Source organism: Sarcophilus harrisii, chromosome 5 (assembly GCF_902635505.1).
Source record: "Sarcophilus harrisii chromosome 5, mSarHar1.11, whole genome shotgun sequence".
NCBI lineage: Eukaryota > Metazoa > Chordata > Mammalia > Dasyuromorphia > Dasyuridae > Sarcophilus > Sarcophilus harrisii.
In genome coordinates, this window is record NC_045430.1 from 30716415 (window position 1) to 30742762 (window position 26348).

At 37.1% G+C, this 26348-nt stretch overlaps 1 protein-coding gene across 2 annotated transcripts in view; it reads left to right on the plus strand.

Annotated features, from left to right (window-relative positions):
- NR2C1 (nuclear receptor subfamily 2 group C member 1) overlaps positions 1-26348 on the plus strand; it is an 87245-nt gene that overhangs the window by 6757 nt on the left and 54140 nt on the right. For both annotated transcript variants that reach the window (XM_003771036.3, XM_031939195.1), the window contains exon 2: positions 23757-23832. In XM_003771036.3, the coding sequence (XP_003771084.1) occupies positions 23779-23832 (54 nt within the window). In that variant the 5' untranslated portion in view covers positions 23757-23778. The remainder of the gene's footprint in view (positions 1-23756; positions 23833-26348) is intronic.

Here is a 26348-nt window from a genome sequence, read left to right on the forward strand (position 1 = left end):
CATTGGATAATATTTTAAATGCTTTTGGAGAAAATTTTGGAAACTAATTGGAAAATTAGGTTGGGAATTACTGAATTCTGTGAGGAAAAACCCAGAGCCTTTGACCTAGCTTTTATGAGACTTATGCTTTGTGGTATAGGGATTCTTTTACAAGAATGACAGGAATTTTTGTGCTCTTTAATAGAGGATTGATAGTAAGCCTTGTAGGGAGAAAGAGGTCAGTTTGTAGGTCAGCAAAGTGCAAAACACTCTGCTTTTATAAGATATTTATTCTGCCCATAAGCATCTGCTTACTTCTATGTTGAGAAAGAGTTAACTGATGATCTGGGTTAGTAGAACATAAATGACAGGATAGATTTTTTTCAATCAATGAAATAAGAACAAAAGTGCACGTACTGGTTCTGGTTGAAGGAAGCAGCCACGGAAGAACTGTGACTGTGTTCCCTGATTTTTGAATTCTACTACCTCAGTATGATTTCTTTTAACTACATTTTTCAACACTCAGTTACATGTTTTATTTTATTTTTTATTTTTATTTTTTTATTTTAATGGCCTTTTATTTACAGATTATATGTATGGGTAACTTTACAGCATTGACAATTGCCAAACCTCTTGTTCCAATTTTTCCCCTCCTTCCCTCCACCCCCTCCCCCAGATGGCAGGATGACCAGTAGATGTTAAATATATTAAAATATAAATTAGATACACAATAAGCATACATGACTAAACTGTTATTTTGCTGTACAAAAAGAATCGGACTCTGAAATATTGTACAATTAGCCTGTGAAGGAAATCTAAAATGCAAGTGGGCAAAAATATAGGGATTGGGAATTCAATGTAATGGTTTTTAGTCATTTCCCAGAGTTCTTTCGCTGGGCGTAGCTGGTTCAGTTCATTTCAGTTACATGTTTTAGAGCAAATATTGAAGCACTAAAGATAGATATAGGAGTGATGTAGAATAATCTTAACAAAAGTCTAATTATGAGAGCAATTTTTCTACAAATCAGGGTTGCATTGCATTTCAGGATAAATAGGTTTCTGTTTTTTAGGGTAGTTGCTCTTCATGCAACATGATTATTTATTAAACAAAAAACAAGGTTTTGGTCCTCATGAACCGGGAATGGAAATAAAACTCTGCTTACACACACAAAGTACAAGGCAAAAAATGAAAGTACATTTTGTTTGGACCTTTCCTTTGGATTTCTCATATTCTGCCTAGTATTGGGTGGCAGGTGTGGGTTAAAGAGTGATAAGTGTTATGGAAAAAATTGCTGTTTGAATGTTAAGAAATGAAAAAGACATTGGGGTCATTTCAACACAATACTTATTTTATAGAATATTGAAAAGATGGGTCTGGAAGGATGGATAGAAATCACATACATCAGAGGGGCCAAGGAAAGATGTAACTGGCAAAGGTAACAGGTTGAAGCACTCAGTGGGAAAGCACATAGTACATTTGAGGAGGGAAGAATAGCCTTTTAGCTTCGGTGTATGCTATGTGCAGGATAATAGTGAGGTTAAAGCTGGATTGCCTTGGGCTTTGAATTGCAGGCTAGGTATTCTGGATTTTATTTGGTAGGTTATGAAAATGTGTGTGGTTTGGGAGGAAAGAGGGCTATTGGTTAACTTGGTAAAGAGGTATATTAAAGAAAGGTTAATTTGGCTGTAGTGGATAGTTTTGACTATTAGAAGGGTGCCAGAATTCAGGTAGTCATTGTGGGAATAGAAAGAATAGAATTTACTTAGGAGGTAAAAACAGTATAGTTCTGTGTAGATGTTCTTCTTTGACAGACATAGAAACTTAAAAAAAAAAAAATCACACTTCTGTTTGTTCCTAGTCTCCTGTGATAAAGAATTGCTACTAGAAGGGGATTAGTTTCTTTGCCAGCATCTCTGCCAGAGGAAAAGCTCAGAATCACTCAGCCTTGAAACCTTTCCACCAATTTAATGCTATTAGACACACTTGGCATGGTTTGGTTAGACACTTTACCCATAAAATCTTTTGACAGGATTTTAATGATTTCCATTGAAAACTTGGCTTTTGTGCTTTCTTTCTTTTTTGAATATTTGGTGTTTTTATCATCTATACTCTTATTCTGTCTTCAGCCATTTGGTCCTTTTCTTTCTTCACTATCCTTCCTCTCAATCACATTTAGTTGTCTTTACTATTATCCACAACTAAAGATGATATATCAACAAGCTTCATTGACCTCTCTTTTCTTCTAGAATAAAATGGGCATTTAAAGTTGCTTCCTTTTACCACTATTGGAATCTTTACAAACTGTTAAGCCATTGGGATTGATTTGATCTTAGAAGGAGATATTTTGGGCCAGAACTTGAAACAAGGTATACTAAGTACAATTGATGGAAACAATGCTTGTGTTCACACCTTTAGAGAGCTCATAGAAGCAAGAAGTATTTAAGTACTCAATAGAGTTCACACGTTTGGGAGATTTCAGGCTTAGTATAAGATATCCAAATTCACACCTCCCTTATGGCCAGAGAGCACTCTGGGAAATAATCCAGAATCCCTCTCTCCCCAGAAGGAGGAGTTAACCTTTGGGAGATCATATATATACAGGAAGCTCTTAGAGCTGCGGAGAGTTTTTCTTGGGAACATTGACTGGGTTCAGAGAGAAGCACTCTGGAAGGAATTTCTCCGGAACATTGATTGGGGTCGGAGAGGAGCACTCTAGGAGGAAGCCCACAAGCCCTATCTTTGAGGCAAGAGACATTCATTATATCTTCTACCTTGGTGCTGGCTGGAGTCGGAAGGACAAACCTTTGGATTTGGAGACATTCGGGCGGAGCTCTTGGAACCAAGCAGAGAGATAGGCCTGAGCTAACCGGGCTTTATTGAAGGACACAATAAAAGATCTGAACTTTTATCACCTGGCTGTGTTTTGGAAAAAGAACACCACATACCACCATTCCAATTCCTATTTCCTATGGCTCCTTGGAGCTGCTCTGTTACTTCCTGTAGAGGGACTCTTGTTTCTTCTAGTTAATTTTCCCTATCTTTTTCCCCTTCTCTGCACAAATATCACATATAGCACAAAAGAAATTGCTGATGATTTTAAGTCTTAGTTTTTTCTAGGAAATTTCTTTGTTAGAGAATAATAAAAAGATGAAAAAGATAATAAGATAAACCTTTGTGGAAAGAAACAATAAACAAATTATTTTTACTTGATGTATTTTAATCACTTTAATTTCTTATATTTTTTCCCCTCCCATATCCATTTTATGAGCCATCTCATGTCTAAAGAAAAAAAAGCTTGAAGAGAGAGGGGAGGGAAGAAAGCAGTTGAACAAAACTCATGTTAACTGAGGCTAATAAGATATGTAGAATTTTACACCCATATCCCCAACTTTGACAAGGAAGAGAGGGAGGGACATTCCCTTTACCAAGCTTGGTCCTTATTAAAGAAACAAACTAAGAATATTAAGTTTTGTTATTTTCTTTTCATTTACATAATTGTGTATTTTACATTTTATATCTTGTTTTCTTGGTTTTTCTTCATTTTATATTCATTCTTATGTATTTCTGATTCTTATTCATTTCTTGGGGCTCATTACATGAATGAACCATGCTTTATTTCCATCTACTTTGTTTCCAATTCTGGGCTACTACAAAAAGAGTTACTATATTTTGAGGTAGGGTCTTAACTTTCTTTAACCTCCTTAAGGTATATAGCAGCAGTGAATATAGATATTTTAGTCACTTTTTAAGAAAATGTTAAAAACTGCAGAGACAGGAGAATAAAAGAGTGAGAGCAATAGTTTCAGCAGAGTAGTGGGGTTGGAAGCCAGATTTCAAGGATACAAGATTTAATACAACAGATATTAGGTGATCACTGTGTTCAAAGAATTGTGAAGTGTTTCCCCTAAAGAAACTTAGATTTTATAGGTATTACTACACAGGCAATGAAAACAATACAGAGTTATCTAGAGCAAGCAGGAGATGGGGGATTCATATCCTTGGACCATTTATCAATTGGAAAATCAGCCAGTTACTTGTAAAATTCCAACACTGTGGAGACCCGGTGGCCTCGGGCTCATTGTCACATCATTCCCACTTCAAGCAGTCCAGACCCATGTTTATTTGAGATAAAGGATGGGGCATAAAGCTGGTGCTACCCAGTTGAGTTCAGACTTAAGAGGGAAGACAAGTGATTTGTAGAAGGGGGCAGCAACATCTGGAGCTGTGTGTCAGAATCAGCTATCAGGCTATTTCAGATTGACCAAGTAATTGGAATTTCATGGCTTACAGTCAGGAAGAAACAACTCTCATATGTAGATTAATGGGACAAGGGCTAAATATGAGCAAAAGAAAAAAAGAATAAGCAAAAATGGAGTTAGTGTGGAGGTTACTAGGGACAATAATAAGGAACCCCATCCAGAGGAAGGCTGGGGGGAGATGAGGCTATCATGAATGCCTCTCATCCAAACAGCTTTTCCTAGGATAAATACCAAAGAACTAAATTCCTGCTTTTGTTTCCTCAAAGGAGTAGGTGCAATGGGTAGAGCATTGTGGGATTATGATCTCCTTTAGCAAAAACTCCAAGAACCCTTAGTCTTACAAGGGAGGGCTTTTACCTAATTAGTACAGGTGTTAAAACCAAAAGCAGTTTGAAGCTCCTGCAAGGGGGCATGTGTGTAGGCATTTTTAACAGGGTTTTTAGAATTTACTTGCCTGGGAGCTATATGAGGGAATGCAGGAGTCAGGAGTTGGGGAGTTAAAGGTGCCATCTTCAGGGACAAACAGGCATTGGCACCTGCAGCTGAATCTGTATGTTTCTCTTGGCCTGAAGGTTATAAATCCCTCTTCTATTAGGAAACAGAAACCTCTTAATGAGAGATTGTTTGGCTGTCAAAAATTCTCTTTCTTCTCATATAGCTCCCATGATCATGCAAAACATAAAAAACGCATTTGAAGTCAGTATAGATATTCATTTTCATTTCTTTCCCCAATTCTAAAGTTCTGATATAGGCAAAAATGCTCTAAAGCATTTGGGGGAGAGGTCAGAATCTCCAAAAATTGGCCTAGAATGGGTTAGGAGCTTCCTCAATTAGAAAGGCTGTGGCAGCTAGCTGTAGCAGCTAGCTCTGTCAGGAGGGCTCACCCTAAAGACATCAAGTTTCTTTGATAAGTAAGCAAAGGGGTCCAGGACATGGCTCCAGAGACTGAATGGAGACCCTTAGGACCTAGCCTTGCCTTCCATTAATGTACAATGAAGGCCCACTTTGCCTAAGTATTTGGAGCCACCTCCTACTTTCTCTTTTCCTCTGTGGGAAAGGAAGCAGTCTTAACATACCCTGATCAGCCTTTAGAGATGGCTAAAATAATCTCTTGCTTGGGCCTTAGGCAAAGTGGGCCTTCAGACAAAGAAACTAACCTCTGGAAGCAAGGGAGTTAAAGGTTTTATAGCAGCAACCAGAGAAGCCTCCAGGGCTGGGTTGCAGACTTATATTGTGACTCATATCTTATACTGATTTTCACTTACTCTGATTACAGAAATTTGCTGTAAGAAGAAAAGCAGGGACATGCTATTTATAGCATCAAAACTGGTTTTTCAGGTTTTGACCTGAGAGCACATACATGATATAGATAAAGCATCTTTAACTCGGTTTTACTTAAGGTAAAACTTTTTCAACTTTTTTTCATGTTTTCAATTAATCTTGTAGTGACAATTGCTCCTTAAGCCAGACTCAGGAATAATCAGGTGGGTTCTTATTCAAAAGAATACCACTGGGAAACTGAGTTAGAAGGATCCCATCTCAATAAAGGCCAAGGTCATCCTCAGAACTCTTGCCCAGATACTAACTTGTACCTGTAACAACTTTCTTCTGAGTAGCTTGTGGCATATTCCTTTCAGATGGTGGATCACTGGCTTGATGATCTATTAGAGAGTCACACCCAAATTTAAAAACTCCAAATAATATCAGCTACATCCCAAGAAATTTTATCTGTAATAGCAAGTCTCATTAATCAAAACTTCAGATGAAACTCTCGAGGATCACATATTCTGAATAGATTTTGACTATGATCTTACATTAATAGCAGTAAGAGATTCATCCTAGAAAGTTCACAGTTTATCTTTCATATCTAAGTAGATGGTTTTAAGTTCAACATTACACAAATCGTTTTTCTTTTAAAATGCCCAATGTGTAGAAAAAATATAAATTGAATATTGTTTATAGCAAAAACATGTTCAAAGGAACAAAGGCAAAAACTTATCTTCTGTTCTAGGTACTTCAAGGAAGCTATAGATTTACATTTTTATTGATGACAGTGCTAGTGAGAATTGGGGTGGGAATCCCCTCTGGTTGGTACAGGTCCAATTTGAAAGAATTCGCAAACCCATAAAGTCTGTATGGCAAAAGGGAATTTTATTGGCACTGAGAAGCCAGCTTTCTCAATGGGTAAGACAGACTTCTCAATGGGTAAGGCCCTGTCAGGGAAAGTGGCAAAGGTTTATCTTCACAGTGGGCAAGCAGCCTTGACAAGAAGAGAGCTTTACTGGCAAACCAAATAACTGTTTCCAGCTTACGCAGAGATTTGGAGTTCAGAATTGTCTTTTATTAGCAGTGTAAGACTTGGGCTTCCATTAAATGAGATTGCTTCAATGTTGTCAGTGCCCCCAGGCCTAGATTTCCAGTTGAAAAGAGATTAATTATCTTGGAGTTTCTAGCCACTCAGGCCCTGATCTACAACTGAATAAAATCATTTAACTGAGAGTTTGAGCTACTGGGAGTGGTCCCAGACTAATCTTCAATACAATAGAGGCTGAGACCATATCTCTGGTGGGATCTCCAACTGAAAGAGACCACTTAACTTCCCTGAAGTTTCTGGTCTTCAGAACCAGAATTGAATTGGTTCTGGTAGAAGTAGAAATATTCACTTTCAGGGAACTTGCAGTTCTAACAAATCTCTTAAAAGTTTCTTGCATTGCTAAGCAGTGGAATCTTTGGTACAGCATCAAAAATGACTTTGCCTTAAAGCAGCCATAGACTTGAAAAATAAAAACAAATATTCAGTTATTAACAGCATGTAAATATAAGCTATTCCTTTAAACAATAAAAACAATTAATGTTAAAGTAATTTCATTCAACTAATCCAGGGGAGGGTTGAGCTCCAGCAAATGTAGATTGTTCTCACTTCTAAGAAGCAGCCACATGTAGTGATGGGGAGGGTGAGTTAAATCTTCACCTTTCCAAGCCAAAAGATAGTTCACTTTTCTTTTATTTGTGAAAGGAAGCCTTTGAGCAGCCAAAGGTTTGCATGAGCTGCTTTCTCCAGATTTAGAAGATCTTTCCCATTCACATACAAGTTTAGCTTCTGACACCTAATCCTCAATAGACCCATATTTTGGCCAAAATGTCCCTCCTCTAATGTTTCTTAATGGCCTTTGATTCCATCTGTCCATCTTTTGTAACTTTCTGCTTATGTCTGGCCATGAGTTTGTTACAAAATGTATCCTCAACATATTCTTTTTGTTGGGTCTGAGGGATCCAGATCTAACTATTTTCTCATACTTTTTTTCAGTAAGATCTCAGAAGGATTCCTCTTCCTTTGCATTTTATCGAATGCTCTCTTCCCTCCAGTCTTAATCCTATAATTATTAAATCCCTTAGGTTTTGCATGTGACCCTGATGAACTTCATTGTCATTGTCCCATAGGGTCCTGATTAGGGTTATTTCTGATCAGCTGGCTACCCCAGTTGTGGGAGGATACCTCTTCTCCCATTTTTCCATAGCTGCTTTTCTCACTAGAATTCCTCTGGAGAGAACAGTATATTTAATTTAGACATTAACTCACCCCTACTATATATGTTAGGGCCCAGAAACTGACCTAATTGTTCAGGTCTTCCATAAGTGATTTCATCTCCTTAAAATTCCTCGCTTCAGTAGTGCTAAGGAGTACATTTACAAACCCTAACCCCCCCTTGGACTAAGGGCACCTCTCTTAGTGGGTACATATGTACCTCAGGAGTAGATGGGTCAGGGATCAAAAATCCACTAAATCCTTTCACTAAAGTTTTTAAGTTGCTCTATTTCCCTTCTTAGAAGTCTAGAGGGGAGGGATGGGAGGAGTTAGTAAGTCCTCTTAATTTAGTTGAATCTGCTTCCAAATTACACACACACACACACACACACACACACACACACACACACAAAACTCATTTATCTCAACATTGGTATAATATGGTGGTCACATCTAAAAACCCATATAAAGTTACCGAATATGAAGTGATTAAATCCAATAAAGAAGTTAACATTCATATAGCATTTGTTTTATGCTAAGCATTTTGGAATCTTGAAATGACCCAATTGTCAAATTCCCCAATCATTACTCTTAAAAATGAGCTGATTTTTTTTCTGCAGCCCCCAGCTTGGCCAGAGCTGAAGTTTACATAAAAAAGTCAGGCCTTTTTTATCTTTTTAACGAAATCTAGCTCACAGAATAGATGGCACAGATATTCTGCACAAAGACACAGACAAAAATTACATGGGAAAGGACCATCCCTTCCCCACATAAAACAGTCAAGGGTACTTTTTGTTCCGAAGATTTGAATTGGATTGCTCTCCCCTCTCCCTCTGAGAAGAGTTAAGCGCCAATCTCATATCTTGAGTTCCTGTAATATAGAGACGACTTCTCAACTCAAGTGCAGAAGTCATCGGCTTCCTTTCCCTCAGTCGGAGCTCCTCTGCTCTGTGCCATTTATCAGGACTTACCTTCTGGCTTACTAGGTGCCACCCCTTAATACTAGATTATCAAGCCTTGATGATCCCAGGGTCCCTTCTGCCTAAGGATAACTTAAGGACACAGACAGTGCCCTGGGGAGAGTAACTCCACTGTCCCTTTCCCTTCTATCCCTGGATTACACCTACATAACTTACCTGACACTTGCTCTCGAGTTTCTTTGTGGAAGCCTTGTGTTCCTGTTTGTATTTGGATGCTTCTGCTTCAGGCCCATTCTTCACAGAGAGGGAGACTGAGAGTCTGATCTCAAGGACCGTCAGAGAAAACCCAACCTGGAACCTGCCTTAAATCAGGATCCCAGCCATCTCTCTGGGAAGTCAAGATCCTGGACCAAGCCCCCATAAATTGTGTGGAATGGGAGCTAGACCCCTTATCCAAATTAACTAATCAGAGACATCTTCAGGTACAAAGAGAAAGCATTTATTTGGTCCTCGCAAGGAGAGGCCCAAGTATGCTTGGGCAGACATAGAGCCTCTCAGCTCCCATCTCCAAGCATGTGCCTGACCTGGCCTGCCAAAAATAGTAAATCTGTTTAAATAGCAAAAAATCCAAGTCTTTTCATTGGATGTATTAAAAAAGAAGTAATCATTATTGACCAATGGTCAGCAATGACGTCTGCTTCCTGTGGGTCACATCGCTTCCTGTTACTTCCTGAAGCTGGATCCTAGATCCTTTCTTGCCCTACAGACTCCTGGGAATCATGTGACAGGCTTGCAGGCCTAAGGTCTGATCCAGTTCATGTCATAGACTTTTTGAGAGATTTTCACCTGGTTCCATTCAAAGATGCATCCATATGTCACTAAGTGTGGGCATCTTACAATCTCACTTCTAGTTTGACTTCCCTTTCAATGATCTCATAAGCTCCCATAGGCTCAATTATCCTTCCCTCCCCCCCCCCAACAAATGACTTCCAAATTAATTTCCTCCTCAGTTCAGTCAGTCACATTACCAAGTGTCTGTTTGAAACCATCATTCAAGTGCCTCAAAGGCATCTCAAACTCATATTTTTGCCCAAATCAATCCCCCCAGTGCTCTACTTTATTTATTATTATTTTTTTATTATAGCTTTTTATTTACAAGATATATTCATGGGTAATTTTTCAGCATTGACAATTGCAAAACCTTTTGTTCCAAATTTCTCCCTCCTTCCCCTGACTCCCTTCCCCAGATGGCAGGTAGATCAATACATGTTAAATATGTTAAAGTATATGTTAAATACAATATATGTATACATATCTATACATAAATATCTTCCTGATTACCCTGGATTTGTAAATTTAAGTGTCACTCTTCTCTCATTCATCTCTACTTCATTTCTCATAAGCTCCTGAAAGAATTTTCCCAAAGCTCATGTCTGATCCAGTTACCTTCCAGCCTATCCCTAACCTTCCTCTTCCCACTCCCAATTCCAGTCACTTCCTGTTGCCTCCAGGAGTAAATGTGAAATGTTTGTTTAGCACCCAAGCCCTTTTATATGTGACTACTCTCAGTATTGTGGTTTTAATTTTAATAGCTAGATCTTAGAACATCTTACAATACTGGAGCAACTATGCTGAGGCAAAAGTGGCTTTGTAAGATGGAAGGGTAAGAAAATGCTTATAGACACCAGTTTGGTGAAAGGTATTAGTTTTTAATGAAAAAAAAAATGCCTCAGGTGCTTAAATAATTGATCATTTATACATATGGCTTATGTCAGTCCCACAGTTATCTGCTGCTGACCATTGCCTTTTATTGTTGATCTGCTACAAATCTTTCCCAGAGGACTTTGCTCTATCTCATCAAACTTAATTTCTTGTTTATTTGTTTCTGACTGTGTCCACAAGACAAGGCAGAATCCTCTTTTACAGAAGAAAATTTCCTACTGATGACTGTATGTATTTCTTAATTGTAATTAATCTGATTGATAATATATACTGTATTGTTACTCATAGAGTCATAAATTTAGAGTGGAAGATAACCTAGGGATCAAACCATTCATTGTCTCTGGTACCCACTTGACCCCTGAAAGCTAACCTTTGTGGAGAAGGGGCCCACCTTTCCTGCTACCTATACCAACAACCAGCCCAGTGCCATTGATGGCCGGGCCCAAGGACCATGAAAATGGCCTCTTCCTACTCTTCCCCCCTGTCCCGGCCTTGCAGCTGTTGTCCAGGAATAACCTTGTGAACCCTCAGCTGGGCATGCGTTTCTGCAGACTTCTTTCTTCACCAAAGTCTGTGGAACTTCCCTGGTGCCAGCATCAGAAATGGCGGTGGTTTCATCAGTAGAAATAACATCAAAGGAGACTAATCACCATCTGTTTTCCTGTTATGCCTAAGGGGCCAGACATCCACTTAGTCACCAGCTGCCTCTGCTGCCCTGACAGCATCTCTGGCCTCACTGCTGGCCTTACTTCCATGGACTAACATGTTAATAGCCTCTTCAGTGCTCCCCTGCTCCTGCCTCCTCCTGGAGAGCTTCCAAAATAATCAAGGTGCAGGATTCACCTTGTCATCCCCTGCTCAAAACCTTCAGTGGTTCTCAGTTGAACCTACCTTCTTCCAAGGCTCTCTGCTCTCTGGCTGCCCATCCCTTTCCAGCCTGACTTTGTTATCAGACTTCTTTTCAAATACACTCAGCTTCTTGCTCCCTGTTTTTGAACTTACTATCCCATTGGCCACCCAACTTGGCTTTCATGCTGAGTTTATTAATTATTCAACAAGTAATATTAAGCACCTTCTACACTCAGACAATGTGCGAGGTTCTGGGAGTGCAAAGACAAATAAAACAGTGTTTCCTTGAGGTAACAGCTTATGTTCTCCTGATCTTTTCCTTACCCCTTTTATTCCTGAACTTGCATTAAATAATTTGTGTTTGTACTCTCTCAGCACTATTGAAGGCAGGACTTTTATGCCCTAACACATATATCCAGGTCTAGCACATAATAGACACTTAAAATGTTTTATTGAATTGACTACAGTAGTGGTTTGGAAGAACCACTACCTTTTTACTTGAAGCAAGCTGTCCATCTCCACAACATACTGAAAAGTAGCTGTCCAGCTTTCAAAATCTCCTTCTTCTACTCCTTCCTCCACTTCCTCCCTCCTCCCTGCCCTCCCCCCAAGTTACTGGCTTTGAAGACCTTCTTAGATTTCTGTGCCTTTATAGGGCCCATCCTTTTTATACTACATGTCTCCTGATTTTCATTTTTCAACTATGAGTGTCATTAGAGGAAATTGTATAATTTAGTTTAACCTGTAAGACAATGTGTTATTTCAATAATACAATAAATTTTTATTTTTTTCCATGTTTTAATATTTTTCCCCAGTTACATGTAAGATAATTTTTTTCATATTTTCAAAACAGATTCTCTCCCTTTCTCACATCTCCCCATTAAGAAGGCACATATGAAGTTATGCAAAACATTTTCATAAGTCATATTGCAAAAAAACCCCACAAATCTCCTCCTTATGTCCCCCAAAAAACCCTCAAGAAAAAAATGTTTTAAAAAAGTATGCTTCAGTCTGTATTCGGACACAATCAATTATTTCTTTGGGTATGGATAGCATTTTTCATCCTAAGTCCTTCATAGTAGACTTAGAACATTGTATTGCTGGGAATAGCCAAGTCATTCACAGCTGATCATCTTACAAGATTGTTATTACTATATATATATAATACATTTCACTTTGCATCAGCTCATGGAGGACTTTTCCAGGTTTTTCTGAGAGCATTAATATTCTATTATAATCACAAATCATAATTTATTCAGCCATCCCTTAGTTGATGAGTATAAAATATATTTTCCTGTAACATTTTCAGAGGCCTAAAAGTGACTAATAATAGATCTATTAAAAAATCTCTCTGATTATTAGATTCCAAAATTCTAATTTTAATTCTCATTTGTATGCCTCCCTTAGAGAGTTTTGCTTAGGTCCTGGGCCTCATAAATACATATTTAGTTTAGATTAATTTTGTGGCATTAATTCAGTACTTTCCATTTTAAATATAGTTAAATGATATTCCATAAGTCTTATCCTTTTCCAATTCATCATTTACATTATTGCAGTATTAATCATTTTCCAAACCCATAATTCTTCTTGATACTCATTTACTCTGAAGCCATCAGGAGTTGGTTCCCTTAAAACTCCTACTGAAAACCCTAAAATGCCAGTCTACCCCAGGTTCAACATCATTTTCTGGCTTTTATTCCCATTTCATTTTCATTCCTGTTGACTTTTCATGATCCCATTTGAAGTTTTCTTGGCAAAGATACTGAAGTGCTTTGCCATTTCATTTCCTCCTCCAGTTCCTCTAGATTAGGAAACTAAGGCAAATAGAGTAAAGTGATTTGTTCAGAGTCACATAGCTATTTAGTGTCTGAGGCTAGATTTGAATTCTGGTCTCTCTGACTCCAGGAACTGTGTTCTATCCAATGAGCAATCTACCTGCCTTATATCCCTTTAAATGCTATGTTCCACCTGAAGGGGATTAGTCACCAGTCCCCGTTATAGGTTTGCCCTTTCTCATCTGTTTGTCTTTGCTGACACTATTCCCATTTCCACAACACTTTTCTGATTAATCCTGTGAACTTAAACTCAGTCTGTTTTGTATTATAGAAATTTATGCATATTTTATTTTCCCCATTTTGTCAATAAATTCACTGAGGACAAGGACCTGTCTTCTTTGTATCCCCAGCACGTACCTTAATGCCTTACATTTAGTTGGCAATTCACATACATTGATTAAATTTGTTGTTGAACTGAATCAGTAGTTCTGGGAGAGGGAAATAGCATTCCTACACTTAAGGTGGGATAAGGTGTTTAAGTTTTTTACACTATTTTTGAAAGGAATAACACATACTTTTTTATGAACAGATATGTCATTAAAGAATAGGAAAGAAAATAATAGGTAGAATTTGTGAGAGGAAGTTCTAAACCACTTGTTATACCCCTGCAGAAAGCAGGAGCACTTGTTAACATATGAACAAGGACAATTCTACAAGTCCTACTGGATGGGAATCAACTTTCACCCAGGGTGAACAGTCAGCATTTCAATGGTGGGAGGTTTTTCCTGTGAAATAGAGGAAATGTTACTGAGCGCTGTAGTACTAGTCAGTAAATACTGGTTGAATAAGGGTCCAAATTAGTTTTTTCAATCCAGATAGTGAATCTGAGGTAGATTGGAGGAAAGTTTTCAAAGGTAAAATTGTTAGAATTTTGGGATTGGATATATGGGAATTAAGGTAGCCTACTTCAAATTATAATTCTAAGTTTTAGAGAAGAGAAGAATGATTCAAATTTGATAACAGATTCACTGTCTCTGAAGTTGTAAAAATTAGGTATTGCATTTTGGAATGCTTTTGGAAACTGAGGTCATTTGGATTAAGGAGGCAAGTTCACAGCCCAGCACCTCACCATTTCTGGCTGTTCTCCAATCCATTCTGTCCAGGAAAGTGCATTCTCCCCAACTAATGGATTGTATAAGGTATTTTTCCTCAATTAAAAAAAAAAAGCTGTCTTCATTCCTGGGTCTTGTAGAGCTGCCTTATTTACTAGACAGATACCTTACAAAAACCTTACTATTGATAGGCCAAGATCAATGATTGAAAAGTATAGCTGTTGGAGTTATGAATTAAATTAGTTCAACTTTTCTGGAAAATAATTTGGAACTATGTTAGAAAAAGAAAAAATATTTACACCCCCCCCCCCCCTTTCAACTTAGAAATATTATTATTAGCCATATAGTCCAAGGATGACATAAAGGTACATAAGAGTATGTGTCAGGCCAATTTGGAAATACACAAATATATGTGTATATCACATATAAATATATCAGTATTTTCTGTGGTAACAAAAAACTAGAAACAAAGTGAGTGTTTATTGGCTAGGGAACTGCTGAAGAAATTTTGATAGATGAATGTAATGGGGTATCATCAGTAATATAGTATTCTAAAAAAAAAGTACATTTTAAGTGTAAATATAAGTTTCTGGAAGGCAGGTTTTGGTCAAATATGAGTTTGCATCACATTATTGGAATGCATTCTTTCTTCGCTTAATTTTAAAATCTCTTCTTTCAAGGCTTATTCCATATTCCAGTTGTCTTCTAAGGGAAAATTTTTGTAATCTGGCTGAGTGTTAATAGTTTTCTTTCTCACATCAGTTTTTATTCACTCAACTGTGTAAACATGACAGAGAATTTCACCTTCCCTAAAGTAGGGACTTCTTTTGCCACTTGCCTTCAAGTTCCTAATCCCTATTATAGTGCCTTGTACCACACAGTAGCTGCTTAATGCTAGTTTAGTCAAATTGAATTAGACCCCTCCAGTTTTGGAAGAAGACATGCAAAGGAACAGTGAGTTTCTTGTTACTGAATGTGTTTGGGTGCTGGCTGATTGCACAATGACCCCTGATTTGTAATAACCCATGTACTCCTTGGAGAGGAGGCTGGCTTGGGTATGGTTGAGGTGAGGACCATTATGTGGAAGATGAAATAAGCTTATTCTGTTTGTTCTTTAGACAGCAGATTTCAGGTTTGTATAACTCCTAGACTGGTTTTAGAGATACAAAGTACTTTCTTCACAAAAATCCTAGGAAGCAGCTAGTCTGAGTAGTGTTAGCCCCGTTCTATGGAAGAGGAAAAGAAACAAAAAACCCAAACCGTTTCATGAGGAAAGCTTTCCAGAGAGGTTATAATTTATCTTCTCAGGAAGTTTGCAGGTTGGGGCAAGAGACACCATGAGGCAGACTGATGTCATAGACTGACCCAAAAGGGCTTCAGCAAGATGGTGGGGACCGTGGACAGATTTATAGGGGAAATTTAACTTCAGAGCTTCAACATAACTTAAATTTCTGATCAGATAGGGTGGAGCTGCTCATGACCTCCACAGAGGGTGGAACTATAAGGCTAAACTGATCCCTATCAGTACCCTTCCCTGCCTGTCCTAAGGAGCAGTGCCACCAGTGCCCCAGTCCTCTGCCAACCATCCCCCATTATTCAGGACTTCATCCTTTCCCTACTCATTTAATGTGTTAAAGAAATTTGTTGAAAAGTGGGTTGGGGGTCTCTAAACAGAAGGAAGTCTTACAGACCAACACTGAAATTTTGGAGGCCAAATCCAGAGACACTTGTATCCAGAAGATGGAAATGAAATTTGGGGTGGGAGTGTTATAAAAATGAACTGAAGTCAATGTTTGGTGATACCCACCACAGGGGTACAAAGTTGGTTACCAGGCATAAAAGTAGAGATTAACACAGGGTGAATTTGCACTTTACTGGGGGCTCACTTAGATATTCGGTAATGTTTTGCTGAAGTCCATTTGCCCCAACAATCAATTTTCCCCCAAACGAATGGGACTCAAAGTCCTTTGGGCTTTGGGGGCAGATCTCATCTTCTGAAGCTACTTCCTTCTGGGAATGGGCATAGAGCCGAGTCATCCTATAAGGTCTCAATTTGGAGGGGTGCCAAGCTTGAGATGGGCAGCATCCAGTGAGTTGAGTCAGACTCAAGCTGCTCAGTACAGCTGCTAGTGCTGATCATCTGAAGGTGAATTGATCAAACCCTAGAAGAAAACAAACCTAGCAAGTAGAGGTTAGGGACAGACAATTACTGGTTGGGGGAGGGGGTCTCCAATTGGAGATATTCAATTTTTTTAGGGTCTTCAGAAATGTTTACAGAAACCTCTTGGAGTCCACAAGGTGAGTCAGAGAAAGCACTTAGAGGGAGAACGCTGTCATTCTTGAGTGTACCTGGCAGAGCAGACTTCTGAAAAGATCCAGTTAAGCATCATCTCTTTTAAATAAAGATTGTTGTTTTCCACTAGGAGATTCAATCTGTTGATAAAGAAAACCCATATATAACAATTAAAAGGAAAGAGGGTGGGGTGGACTTCTCCAGAGATCTCAGTTTCTAGAGATCTCCACCCAAAGTTATTTTAACAAAAGCATTCTTAAAAACAAAAGGCCCATTTAAACTGGGGTGATGATTAGAAGTAGGGTGCCAAGGCGGGGGATCCCAAGCAAAGAGAGTAGTCGATCTCTCCGTGAAGGAGATTTTGTGGAGCTGACGTTATATTTGTTCCAAAAACCATTTTCCCACCAGACTAACTAAGGCATCCAAACCTTCCTTAACAGGGACCCGAGAATTATCCCTTGTGAAAAAAGCAGGACTTTGAAATAGATTAACTCAAACTCTTACTTGAGGCATATGTGTAAAGTCTCTCTGCCATTCTTTTTTTCTTAGACAAATATCCCTCTTCTCAACAGGTTTTTAGAAGATGGTTAAAACCCATCTTTAAGGGCACTTTAAGGAATTGCTTGGACACAAAATATCAGACATTGGGCATGTCTGATAATCCTGCCTAATAGTTTCTCCTAGCTTGTGACCAATGAAATTAGATTTCACAGGAGACTGAAGGGCATTCTTTGTTGCCTGGTGTAGGCCTAGGAGAAGTTTCCACTGACTTGTCTCTAGGATTAGAAGCTGGTCTGAGAATGGCGTAAGAATATATTCCCTCTTTGCCAGGATCTGTTGTAGTTTGGAATATAAGAATTGGAGTGCTGGAGGAGTAAGAAGGCCAGTGTAATAGACTGGTCAGCCATCTCTTTTGTGGCTTGATCTGTGCATATCAAATAATATTTAAAAAAACATGTTTATGCCATAGAACACATAGGACAAAAATGTTATTCTCTGTTAGCTTGAATAAATAAAATTGAGCTTATGCATAGATGTAATGCAGAATACTTTTAAAGTTACATCTTCTAAGAAGACTGAACTAAAATTCTCCATTCTTATACTGCATGAGAATGGCAGCTGGTTCTCAAAGTTATATCAGTAGTTAAATGTTCTTACAATTTTGAAAGATTTAAAGACCTTATATAAACATATTTTTAATTAAACATCTCTCTGGTAACAAGCAGATAACTAGGCCAAATACCCATCTACCTGGTGATGGAAAATGGTCATTTACCTAATACTACACATTTTCAGTTAGAAAACAGTAAAAATCTTGCATCCTATAGATATTTGCTGTAAGAGAGAGGAAAAAAAAGCAGGGACATGATTATAATAGGACAAAGCATTCTTAGCCGTTTGACTTCAGCTACGAAAACCACAAACAAGGACTACACATTCAGTTATAATTCCATCCCATATCCACACTGAAGAACAGGTGGGAATAATTCCTAAAGAAAGAAATGCAATTGGGAAATTAGGTTAGAAGAATCTGACCTCGAGAGAGGTTCAAAGCTGTTGTCCTATGTCCTTTTTTCCAAATGAAAAGGAATAAACTTCCAATTGCACCTTTTGAGAAGTTTTGTTGCATTTCTCTGGGATAGAGGATTTTCTAATTGGTCCATCATCTGTACCTGGATAGGTATAGCTAGGTATAGTATTAGTTATGGTGTCTCAAGAAATTTTTTCTTAAATGACAAATCTCATATAAGAGGCTTTAGATCTTAAAATATATATGTTTACAAATCATTGTGAAGATCAGGTTAAAATCTTGCTCTAGGCATTTTAAGAAAGCTACAGATTATATTAGTTAAGCATTGAGACCATGCACTAAATAAATATTAAATAATTTGCTGAAGACAGATGGAAACCATGGTAGAAGTAATGGATTTTAAAATAACCATTTTCAGAACTTACAAGTTAGCCACAAATAAAAAATATCTAACAATTTTAAAAAAATTTACATGCATTTTTTACAAATTTTACAATATGTAATTTAGAAAGCAACATAATACCTTAAATATTTTTATCTAATTTAGAGGAGATATAAACATGTAACCTGAGTAAGTTATCAAAAAAGTTTGTTTTAATATCTAGTTCTTCGCTCAAAATAAATCAAATACGGATTTAAATTTTCAGTAATAATATTTCAATTTGAAGATTAATGTGCACATATTTCTAAAATCTTGTGCCCATAGTAAGCACGTTCACAGTGTCAGCAAGCACCAGTTAATAATGATACAATTTAGAATCAAAATTTACAATTTGAACTCACATAAATTTAAAGCTGCATGTTTTGGGAGAAACTTTGAATGCCAGTTTGTTTTTTTTTTTTTTTTTCCAAAGTGTAGGCTTCCACTTTGAAACTTTCCAACATTCAAATTTGTTTTCTTGGAGCCCTCCAAATTTTAAATGTCTGTAAGCTGTGTAAGACCTGAGGTGGAGACAGAGCTGCTGGTTTTCTGGACAGTGCCTGGGGGCAAAATGGCAGTTGCACCTATCTCCCTTGAAACCATAAGGATGGCTTTTATTCTCTACTTTCCTGTCCATTAAGTTGGAGGGATGGGGGAAAGATTTTAAAGTGCAAAGTGAGCCACCTGGATTTCAGTAGCCATATAGAGTCAGTCTCTCTCTAGAGAGATGAGGAAGACTGCTCTTATCTCCTATCTGGGGAGGACTGAAAAGACCACACTCTTCTACACAGTTGGAGTCCCAGAAGGAGGATTTTAGGACTGGACATAGTCTTAAAAGCTAAGACCTTGGACATTCCACAGTCTCTTCAGGGGACAGTTCCATGGCGAGCTGATCCAAAGGAAGGCAGCAGCTATGGGATGGCCCATAAGCCTATTTTATAGGGAAAATTTAACCTTAGGGACATGGTTGGGATTTCTGACAGAGCATGGCAAGGTGAGACTGCCTGAGATTACTACAGAGGGTGAGGCTTAGGGATCTGACATGTAAGAAACAAAATCTCTTACCAAGAAGCCCACTGACTCACTGATGAATATAGAGAAGATTTATTTTACATTCTTGCAAGAATGGGTGCCTAGTTGAGTAGACACACCTTTGAAACTCCAAACGCAGCATTTATTTCCTCTCCTGAAGCACAAGTCCATCCCCTGATTCCTTGGATGTTAACAGAAGTTACATGATATAAGTCTTCACCCCTCATTACAGATCCTGTCCCTTCTCCCAAGGAGAAAAGGGAGGGTTACAGAAGAGGGCTGAGTTAGAATTCATTTAGTCTAAAATCCCCTCATTTAATAAGCGCAGTCACGAGCTCATACCCTATGAAGTGGCAGAGCTGGGATTTGAAGTGGGCTTTTGGCCTCAAATCAGTCATCAAGTATTAAGTGTTTACTGTGCTTGCTGCTGGGATTTACAACTACAATGAATGAAATCATGGTTTTTTTTTTTTTTTAATTAAAGCTTTTTATTTTCAAAACATATGCGTGATAATTTTTCAACATTAACCCTTCCAAAACCTTATGTTCCAATTCCGCCCCCCCAAATGCAAGTAGTCCAATATATGTTAAACATGGTAGAAATATGTTAAATCCAATATATGCATATATATATATATATATTTATACAGTTATCTTGCTGCACAAGAAAAATCAAACAGGAAAAAAATGAGAAAAAATAAAAAGCAAGCAAACAACAAAAAGAGTGAACATGCTATGTTGTGGTCCACATTCAATTGCCACAGTCCTCTCTCTGGGTGATGGCTCTCTCCATAAGATCATTGGAACTGGTCTGAATCATCTCATTGTTGAAAAGAGCCAAGCCCATCAAAATTAATCATTGTGTAATCTTGTTGCTGTGTACAGTGATCTCCTGGTTCTGCTCACTTCGCTTAGCATCAGTTCATGTATGTCTATCCAGACTTCTATGAAATGATCCTGCTTATCATTTGTTATAGAACAATTGTATTCCATAACATTCATATATCATAACTTATTCAGCCATTCTCCAACTGATGGGCATCTGCTCAGTTTCCAGTTTCTTGCCATTACAAAAAGGGCTGCCACAAACATTTTTGCATATGTGAGTCCCCTTTCCTCCTTTATGATTTCTTTGGAATATAAGCTCAATAGAAACACTGCTGGGTCAAAGGGTATGCACAATTTGATAATTCTTTGAACATAGTTCCAAATTGCTCTGCAGAATATTTGGATCAGTTCACAACTCCAACAATGTATTAGTGTCTCAGTTTTCCCATATCCCCTCCAGCATTCATCATTATCTTTTCCTGTCCCCTTAGCCACTGAGGGGTGTGTAGTACATCTTACATTTGTCTTAATTTGCATTTCTCTGATCAGTAGTGATTTAGAACATCTTTTCACATGACTAGAAATGATTTCAATTTCTTTATCTGAAAATTGTTCATATCCTTTGACCATTTATCAATTGGAGAATGACTTGTATTCTTATAAATTTGAGTCAGTTCCTTATATATTTTAGAAACGAGACCTTTATCTGAACCCTTGAATGGAAAAATATTTTCCCAGTTTATTGCTTCCCTTTTAATCTTGTCTGAATTGGTTTTGTCTGTACAAAAACTTTTAAACTTAATATAATAAAAATTATTTATTTTGTGATCAATAATGATCTTTCCAGTTCTTCTTTGGTCACAAACTCCTTCCTCCACAGATCTGAGAGGTAAACTATCCTATGTTCTTCTGATTTGCTTATAATATCACTCTATGTCTACAACATAGTGCCTAGTTTCTGCCATACTAGTTTCTAATGAATGAAATAATTCTAAATCCTAAGGAGGACACATTTTGATGGGGGAGATGACAAGAACATGAGTTATACAGAAAAAAAAAAATAAAGCAAATAATTAGAAGGTAGTCAAATATTAAGCGGTTTAGGAGGGAGGAAAGTTGGGCTCTAACCATTGAGGAGATCAGGAAAAGCTTTGTGTAGATGTTGCCTGAGCTGCATCTCAAGGGAAGAAAAGATTCTAGGAGGTGTATTGCATGTATTTGGAATAGCCAGTGCAAAGGCAAGATCTAGAGATTGAGTGTCCTGGGTAGGGAATGGAGAGAAGACTAATTTGGCTGATTGCAAAATGTCAAAGGTGTAGAAAATAATATCTGTTGAATATGAAAAATAGTTTTGGGGACAGAATTGTGAAGGGCTTTAAAAGCTAAATAGGAGTTGTTTGAGAAGCTTCAGGGAGAGAGAGGCATTGGGAAGAGTAGACTGAAGTAGAGAAAGATTTGAGGGAAGGAGCCCAAATACAAGGTTATTGGGAATGACCTATGCTAGTGTTAATGTCAAATGGTAGCATTTCCCCTTGAGCTTGCTCAAGTGACATTGCTGTGCTATGACTTTTTTTTTTAACTAGTTCCTATTTGGCAATATTACCTTTTTTATTTTAGCATTAAAATTTTACACTTTGCAAACAGTGGACTCTTAAAGCCTCCAGAATTTTTTATTGTCTGTAATTTATAATCCTATCTGCATTAATTAGGATGTCTGTACATTTTCATCTGATTTACATGGTCTTCAATTTACAAAATCTTCAATTTTAAACCTTCGATTTAAAAAGCAGTACTTATGCTATTATGATTGAGTTTATTATCATTCTTTTTTCTTCCTTTTTGATAATTCTTATGATTCAAGCTGCTTGGTGATATTTCAGTTCAGATTTTTCTGTTTATCTTTAGCCTTTACAAAAATTTTATTGTATTATTCTTTTCATTTATTTACATGTATCATTGGGTAATGAATTCCATCATTTGTGATTATCAGTTTTTGCATCAGAGTTTGCTCTCAGCTCCTTTCGAAAATTGCCATTTACAATGTGTGGCTAAGTAGAAAAGTTAGCAATAATCTGTCGTTAAATATTACTGCCTTCATGATTATCTTTTCTTGGCAAAAAACCAACCAAACAAAAAAATCCCAAACTTGAAACAAGTAATTATAAGAATTAATCCTTCAGGGTAAGGAAGACAAATGCCATCTAGCAAAACTTAGCTCAGCACTTTGCATTTGTCTGGTTCAGACAGGACAGAGGCTTCTTGACTCTTCAGTACAAGAATCCTTGTTCAATACAGTGAACATTTATTAAGCAACTAATGTGCTTAAAATTAATCCTTGACCTAATTGAGCTCATGGACTGCTTGAAGAATATGGCCTATTCACAAAAAATTATAATTCAACATAATACATAGTGCATAATAATAGCCAGTATTTATAATGGTAATATTGACCTGCCAAGATTATTGTGAGGATCAAATATTTGTAAAGCACCTGGTAGACAGAATATATGTATGTGCCATACTCTTCTAACAGCCATTTTACAGTTGAGGGAACTGAGGCAGAGGTTAAATGACCTGTCCAAAGAAGAGTCACAAGCAAAATAAACTTCTTGATTCTCAGGGGCACATTAAAAGGAGTTGAAGAGAAAAAAGAACCAAAATCTGAGGAAGTGCCATAGATGGCCTTCAAGGCCGTCAGCGAATGATGGGACCAAATCTGGCATATTAACAGAATGGATTATTATAGTGTTACAAGAAATAATGAAAGAGAGAATGTCAGAGAACCCTAGGACAGAGTAAGACGAGCAGAGCTAGCGAAACAATTTATATAGAATACCAACACTGGGAAACTTAAGAGCAGTGATCAATACAATGGTCACCATGTCTCCAAAGAACCTGGAAGTTAGCAACTTTCTGAAGAGAGCTGATGGACACAAGTGGAAGAGACTTAGATTTTTGGACATTACCATTTTATGGTTTAATTTTGCTTGAATATCCTTATATGCAAGTGCTTTTAAACTTTTTTAAAAAATCAGTTTTTAATTTGGGCCAAGGGGAAATAGGGAGAAGAGTTGACAGTGTTGATGCCAAAAAAAGGGAACCACTGAAGCATTTTAAAAATGTGCAGAAGTAACTTCATAGGAAAACAGACAGGTTTTGAAAGTAAAATAGGATTTTTTCTATACTATAGAAAAATAAGCTACATGACACAGAAATTCATATTTTCTTAAATAATTTTTTGTGTGTTTTGTTGTATGTAATGTCCTTTTTTAATGTGTAGATTCAGAATAAAAATTTTAAATAAAGACTTTTTAGAAGGTACTAACAAAAAGTTGCATCTTGAAGAAAGAGGATTTTATGAGAGGGAAATGAAAAAGGAGTTTATATTTTATTCTGTTATCCTAAAGATAATTGAGAACTTCTGGACTTGGATTTTCTTGTGTATGAGTTTGAGCCAAGTATGATTGTCTCATCAACATTTCTTATGAGACTTTTCCTTCTTTGACAGGACATTCTGGCAGCTCTGGATCATGGCAACCATAGAAGAACTTGCTCATCAAATTATTGAACAGCAAATGGGAGAGGTATGTTTATTTTATATTTAAGACAAACATATCAATGCATATTTATGTTATCTTCCCAGGAGACTCAATGCTAAAAATGTTATTAGTTTAGCTTAATTTAAAATAAAAGGGAAGCAAAGAAATATGGTCTTTTGAATAATTCAAGATTATCTAGTCTCACTTCAAGGACAAGAAAAACAGCAAAAGGAGGATTTAACCTAGACCATGCCGCGTGTTTTCCCCTTGTTATTTTCAGCCAAATCTATACATATGAATTACATTTTCTTAAAAGATTTGTGGATCACTATATCTGTATTACAGTGATTTTTTTAGTATGGCAGCTGGTTGTACGATGAATTGATGGTGTGACCCTGGACTGTTCACTTTACTTTTGTCGGCCTCAGTGTCCTCAATTGTAAAAATAAGGTTTTAATAATATCTGTCAAGATTGTTTTGAGAATCAAATGAGATAAGATTTATAAAGCGTTTGGCACGTAATAGGTCCTAATAAATTATTCCTTCCTTTCTCTTTATTTTCTTTTGTCTTTACATGAACAAAGAAAAATAAGTAAAAAATACTTGGTACAGAATCCATGTCTGACATTATATACCATTTTTTATTTAGTAGTGCCCTATATTTCTACCCTGAGACGGAAGATAGGTTGCAATTTTCTCTGAAAGCAAAAACTATTTTTTCCACTTAAAAAAATTTAACAAGTACCTTCTTGTAATAAATAAACGAATGAAAAAAATATTGATTAGATGCTTCTGATGTGGCAAGCATTATGCTAAGTCTTGGGTACACAAATAGAAAAATTAGCTATTTCCTGTTCCAGATGGTTTCACCTACAACTCACATGGAAAGACCTCCAGGATCCTAGGATGCAATGGCAAAGTAGATGGTGATTCTGCCTCTTTAATGTTATTTCCGCTGATAGAATCTTATTATCTTCTGATGTTAAATTGTCTGATTGTTCTGAGAACTTAAGTAGCAAGAACTTTCCTTTTTGGATCACCACCAGCTGTGACTGTAGCTCCAGCAAGAGTGATCCCTAGATTGCATCCACATGGGTGCTGCTTCTCAAGAGAGTAGGCAGGGGGCTGGAAATCTGGCTGTCGTCAAGACTCTTAGGTCCAAGGTCCTGTCTTCATTGAGATCTGAGGAGAAATGGTAGTGAAAGTTTTATTTGCTAGGTATGTGCTGCCTCCTGTCTCCCCCTCAAGGGCTCTGGCTACTTCAGTGTTGTCACAATCAATTATCTGAATGTAAAGATTAATGCGAGAGAACCTGAAACTATGAAAAGAATTCACTCAGAACTTGTGACTTTTCTGAACCTTTTTTATTTTTACTATTTAAAATTCTTAAAATTTATTTTATAAAAAAAAAAAATAAAACAAGAAAAAACCAGAGAAGTAATACGAAACAAAACAAAGCAGAGCATTGTCATGTACCCACAGAACATCAGGGAGAATTCAAAATATATTACAATAAATTAGCAGTTCAAGAAAGAATATATAATAATAGAAGAAATTATATTGATAAGAGTCCATTTTTCTATTTCCTTTGTTCTCTGTTATACACCTTTTTTATTTTATTTTATTCTTTTTTTCCCCTTTCATCCCCTCTACTTCTCCCAAGCAGGCTATTGCTAAGAAGATATTTATGTATACATATGTAGATATATACATATACACACATATCTCCCTCCTTCCCCTCCCCCCATGCACCATATCTTTCCTATCCCTATTAACTTTTGCTTTAATTCTGCTCCTACTTGCCTTGATATTACTTAACTTTCCCCCACTCAGGTATCCTTCCCTTGTTTTCTTTCCTCAACATTTGCTTCCTTCTTCTGCTCCTTCCTCTCTGCTTATTTCTTTATAGAGTTTGGAGGGTGCCATGTTCTTAGTGATATATATGTAGTGTTGTCTATTTAACCCATTGCTAATGTGAGTAGATATTCAGAACTATGAGCCCTCCTCCCTGTTCTAATGCCTCTATTTTTACCTCAACTTTGTCCTAATCTTTTTTTTTTTTTTTTTTTTTTTTTTTTTTCTACCCTATTGCTGATGTCAATCTTAAACATATGGTATACATTTTCATATTAAAAAAAACAAGCACTTGGTTAAGTTTATTGAAACTGGTTTTTGATATTGGTTCTTATATGTTAAATTTTCTATTGAGTTTGGGTTTGGTTGATAGAAAGTCCTGACAATCTGTAATTTCATTGATTGTCCATTTTTTCCTCATTAAATATTGTGGATAACTTTTATAGACATGATATTTTTGGTTCCAGGTCTAGTTCTTTTGATTGCAAATAGATATGATTCCAAGACCTACAGTCTTTTATTGTGGCTACTGAAAAGTCCTGACAATTGTTAATTGGGAGCTCCAGTGTATTTGAATTTTTTTTTTTCTTGTTTCTTGCAAGATTTTCTCTTTGATCTGTGGGTTTTGAAATCTGGTGATAATATTCCTATGTGTTTTCCACAAAGAGATGTGCAATGTCTGTGAAGATAAGAGAGGAGAATTTCTA